The sequence below is a fragment of the Procambarus clarkii genome, chromosome 13, assembly GCF_040958095.1.
Source record: "Procambarus clarkii isolate CNS0578487 chromosome 13, FALCON_Pclarkii_2.0, whole genome shotgun sequence".
Lineage (NCBI taxonomy): Eukaryota > Metazoa > Arthropoda > Malacostraca > Decapoda > Cambaridae > Procambarus > Procambarus clarkii.
This window is the reverse complement of record NC_091162.1, coordinates 45,582,925-45,588,511: the sequence shown is the minus strand read 5'-3', so window position 1 is coordinate 45,588,511 and position 5,587 is coordinate 45,582,925. Positions and strand designations below refer to the sequence as shown.

General features: G+C 51.0%; 1 protein-coding gene across 1 annotated transcript; it reads left to right on the top strand.

Annotated features, from left to right (window-relative positions):
* The first annotated feature begins 1,099 nt into the window (after positions 1–1,099).
* Positions 1,100–1,861, top strand: LOC138364483 (putative uncharacterized protein DDB_G0290521). Its single transcript, XM_069324127.1, has one exon. The coding sequence runs from the start codon at positions 1,100–1,102 to the stop codon at positions 1,859–1,861; it is 762 nt and encodes a 253-aa protein (XP_069180228.1).
* Positions 1,862–5,587: the final 3,726 nt, after the last annotated feature.

Genomic DNA, 5,587 nt, shown 5'->3' with positions numbered 1-5,587 from the left:
CGCAAGTGCGTCGTCCCCCTCCACCACCCCATAGAGTGCCGCCAACTCCTGCCGAACATAATGCACCACACCATCGGTGTCCAAAACAATGGACCCATCCGGCCGCTGCAGAGCCATAAAAAGAGTCACGCGCAGCCTTCACCTTCCCTAAAAGAAAGGGGGAAAGCCGTTCTCCTGTCGACACGCTCACTCACACGAGCATGCACACAAACACCCTTAGCCCACTCATTCCTCAAACCACAAATACGCTCCTTACACTCCGCACTCTCCCCAAAACAGTCAACCCCAGCATTGAACCGCACATACAACCGCGAAAGGCGGGCCTGCAGCAACCGCAGAAACCCAAACCTCCCAGCAGCCTCCCGTTTGGCCACCACCAGAAAAAACGACCAACACTGCACCTTACACCACTCCAACCAATCCAAAACAGATGGAAACTCAGAGCACCGGGCAAGAATCCTGACCCATCAGACACGACACTGCCCACAACCCTTGGACTACGCAACGACCCACAATTGAGTTTCCAACACCCCTCACCGACTCGCACCTGACTGCGCACACCAACCCAGACCACCACCAAACAATAGTCGGAGAAGGCTCCTGGGACAATGTGGAATGCAAACACGGAACATACACCCGATCAATCCGCAAACGTGCCCCATGCGCAGCAAAAGTAAAATTCAACATGCCACCACAGAGCACAGCAGCATCCCTGAAACCGCAAGAACACACCACCTCCAACAGCGCACCCGAGATATTCTGCGGGTGGGCGCTATTACAGTCCCGCGCACTCGTTATACAATTAAAATCCCCACCAAAAACCATACCTTGCGTATCATGACGCAGGAAGGGGAGAAGCCCCACCCTAAAATACTCCTCTCGCTCCTGACGGCGTGCCGCCCACGAGGGGGCGTACACCCTCAGGAACGGAAAGACGACCCCCAAAAACTCCACTCGAACAAACAAAAGCCACCCATCCTCATCCATCTCTGTGTGAGCACGTATATGGAAGTCCTCCGAGAAAACAACATAAGCGTCCCCCAAAGGGGGACGCTTATGTTGTTAAGTCCGCTTATGTCGGCGGATTGAACACATGATAATGGGCACACAAGCTCTGCAACAGAGACACATCACGAACATTATGCTCCTGGATCAGAGCCACATCCACAGGCTGTTGCAGAACATCCAACAAGCCCAACTGGACCCCCAAGATCATTTAAACCCCGAACGTTCAACGACGCACACACAACATAGGGCGCCATCGGAAGAACCTCAGGACACCCCCAACCCGACACTTCCCCCAGGGGAAACATCCGCGCCCCCAGTGAGAGCCGCACCCACCCCACCAGGCTCAACCACCCGTCGCACCCCGGAAGATGGCTGTACAGGAACCCTCACAAGCAGCAAGGAGGAGACACCACGCGACGAGGCATCCCCAGGCACTAACAACACCATCCACGTCCTCGTTTCGTCCTTCGCCACCTCGGTCCCCACGCCACACTCAACGCCCTGCACACCGCCAGACCCCGCGTTCGAAGGGGGGGAGGAACTACGGGAGGAGTGGAGGCAGGAGCTCCTGCCAAAGCCAAACCATCCGAAGCCTCGATCCTCTTCCCGGGGGGAACCCCCTGCTATGCGACCGATCCCTCAGAGCACGCTTCCAGCAAGGGACAGAAGAACACAGCGCAACCACAGGAGGCACAGCACTGTCAACAGCAGATGGCGACGCCACTGCACCAGCACCAGGAACACCGCTGAGCTCACCATCAGGAGACACGAGACCCACACCATCCCCAGCCTCGGGAAGCGCACCGGCTCCAGCACAAGGGCCGCCCTCCGGCCCCACACCAAACGTGGCTGACTCCATGGATTCACACGGAGTGCGATGTACCTCCGTCGCCACCACCAACTGAGCACATGGAGCAGGAACCGCCAGACCAGCAGAGTCAACCGGCAAATCAGACAAAAAAGCAGCAGACGAAGAGGTAGGTACAGCAGGGGAAGACACCTCCTCAGGTACACCCACAGAACCCAGACCTACCGGGGTCGACCTTACCTCCGGCAAGTGCGGGAAATCATCCCGCACTTGGAACACCGACGGGTCCTCCGTGTGAGGAGCACGTCAACCAGCGGCGAAGTGACCCCACCTCACCACACCAGAAGCAGGAGCGAGTCTGTCCTTGGTAAAAAACCTGTACGTAGAACCCACACACAGCCACCCGGGAGGGAATAGTCCCAGAGAGCCTCATGCGCAAAGTACGCGCATCCATACGGAGCCCCTTCAGTCGTCCACTATGAAAACAGGTATGACGATGCACCAACACCACACCATATTTACGGAACGCATCACATAGCTCATCCTCAGGAAAGTGCACCGGCGCGCCATGGACGCTCACAAAGGTCAAGGGTTCCCACGGACTCGAGACCTCCACCGTCACAGCAGAACCAGGAACCACATGCGTCTGCGCATCCCAGCGGCGCACAAACAGCTGATAGGTACTGGACGAGGAGAACGTCACCACCACTCAGGTAGATGAAAGTTTTTCCAAACCGTAGAGATCAGGGAACTCCACGCCCAGTACGTCCATGAGGGCAACTTCCACCAGGGGCCGAGAAATCTAGCCGCACGGTGTCGACACGGCGAAAACGGCCACCACCAGCCGTCGCCATAACACCTGCCGGCCCCGGCCAACGGCCGCACCCTACCGTCAACAACGACCACCACGGAGCAGCTACAGGCTAACACTGACAGCTCAGGCCGAACGTCAGCGCCCTCCGTTAGCAGAGTGGCGAATCCAGTGACCCTAGTTGTTGAGTCTACTGTAAACTTTAGAGAGTTCTTGATTACAGATATCTTAATCATTTAATGTATCAACATTTAACATGAGTTTCCTAAGAAGACTTAGAGTCTTATCTGTCTCTAACAGATTCGGGACATTCGTTACTAACGTACTAACTTACTAATCCATAATATAACTTCGGAATGAGTACATCAGTACTTAGAAATGCGACCCGAGAATTCCCCATCCTCCCCGGAGTTATGTTGGAAAGTTTCCAACACTAATACTTCATTTCTTGTATTACAATACATCATTATTGTATTAACCATATTAATTAGGAAAGGAAGAGAGTGTGACGAGTATTTATGTCACAATTAAATGTTTCATGTTATAATATAACTTCTTGCAGCGTAAGTCGATTATTAAAGCTGCGTAAATAAATGAGAGGAAGCGGAATTATTTTACCTTTTAATAACTTCCACTGGAATGGTTAATTTTTAACTAAATAAGCAAGTTCCAGTAAGCAGTAATGTGCTACGTAAATAAACTTATTAATAAGCGATTATCCTTAGTAAAGGAAAGTAATTAACCGAACTCTGTTTAGATCCGACAATGTGGAGATATTTCCTGGTTCTGGCTGACGGAACAGCCAGAACCAGGTTGCCAAACAGCTATGACATCACGGCATCATGGAGATTAGGAAGGATTTGGCAGAATACTGCGTGGTATGAACTATTGTTATAATTAATTCTACAAGTTAGTAATTTTAGTAACTACTTGTTGTTAATACAAAAATGTTGTATAAAAATGTAAAATATGTATGAAAATTATTGCTTATTTCCAACATGCCGTGTACTGGCTGGTGTTGTGGGTGCAGTGTGTGTTGGCTGGTGTTGTGGGTGCTGTGTGTTGGTTGGTGTTGTGGGTGCTGGCTGGTGTTGTGGGTGCTGTGTACTGGTTGGTGTTGTGGGTGCTGTGTACTTACTGGTGTTGTGGGTGCAGTGTGTGTTGGCTGGTGTTGTGGGTGCTGTGTGTGTTACCTATCGTTCGTTACGGCTCGTGACCCTACAGCAGCCAAGCTTTAATTACGTCTAGGGATACCACTGCTGCTCTCTAAAGCGCGTCACCAGTATAACCCCTTGATAAGTAATGAGCACATAAATAAAACTCTTCCTTTAGGACTGAAGAATAGATACAAAATATTATATAGATATATATTCAAGACAGTATAATATAAAAACACAGATGGTTAAGTTAACTTATACAACATATGAAAGTATTGTCATTTCACGTAATATATAATAGTAAAATATGGCACAACAAGAAATAACAGACTTATCTCCCACATGTTACTCCTTCGAGTCCTGTTCAGCTACTGACTCTCGCTCTGGCGCTACCCACATTCTCACCTCCCGTCTGCCTCATCCCAGGATGAGAGATGGAAACTAAGGACTTTTTAATATTTTAAACTAATTGAACAACCACTTGTTCTCAAAACACACAAGAATGCAATTTACAGATAATAGTTACTTACAAAATATTTAAGTATAATGCCACCTGTTTAATTACAGTATATAAACAAGTATCTAAACTAAATAAAAGTGACATCTGGAACTCCCAAACTGAACAGGTCCAGCTTTCCCGTATCAATCAGGTACTAGACGTGTGCAACGCAACCCCGCTCCTGTCTCCACTAACGCTGCCACACCATACGACAATTTACAAAACACCATGTGTGTACATATACAGGCGATGATATAATGGAAACAAAAATGCTATTTCAAATTTATATACGTATTCTGCTAGGAGTACGTAACAGTGTGCTGGCTGGTGTTGTGGGTGCTGTGTGCTGGTTGGTGTTGTGGGTGCTGTATGCTGGCTGGTGTTGTGGGTGCTGTATGCTGGCTGGTGTTGTGGATGCTGTGTGCTGCCTGGTGTTGTGGGTGCTGTGTGCTGGCTGGTGTAGTGGGTGCTGTGTACTGGCTGGAGTTGTGGGTGCTGTGTGCTGACTGGTGTTGTGGGTGCTGTGTGCTGGCTGGTATTGTGGGTGCTGTGTACTGGCTGGTGTTATGGATGCTGTGTGATGGCTGGTGTTGTGGGTGCTGTATGCTGGCTGGTGTTGTGGGTGCTGTATGCTGGCTGGTGTTGTGGGTGCTGTATGCTGGCTGGTGTTGTGAGTGCTGTATGCTGGCTGGTGTTGTGGGTGCTGTATGCTGGCTGGTGTTGTGGATGCTGTGTGCTGACTGGTGTTGTGGGTGCTGTGTGCTGGCTGGTGTTGTGGGTGCTGTATGCAGTCTGGTGTTGTGGATGCTTTGTGCTGGCTGGTGCTGTGGGTACTGTGTGCTGGCTGGTGCTGTGGGTACTGTGTACTGGCTGGTGTTGTGAGTGCTGTGTACTGGCTGGTGTTGTGCGTGCTATGCGTTGCCTGGTGTTGTGGGTGCTGTATGCTGGCTGGTGTTGTGGGTGTTGTATGCTGGCTGGTGTTGTGGATGCTGTGTGCTGGCTGGTGTTGTGGGTGCTGTGTGCTGGCTGGTGTTGTGGATGGTGTGTGCTGGCTGGTGTTGTGGGTGTTGTGTGCTGGCTGGTGTTGTGGGTGCTGTATGCTGGCTGGTGTTGTGGATGCTGTGTGCTGGCTGGTACTGTGGGTACTGTGTGCTGGCTGGTGCTGTGGGTACTGTGTGCTGGCTGGTGTTGTGAGTGCTGTGTACTGGCTGGTGTTGTGGGTGCTATGCGTTGGCTGGTGTTGTGGGTGCTGTATGCTGGCTGGTGTTGTGGGTGCTGTATGCTGGCTGGTGTTGTGGGTGTTG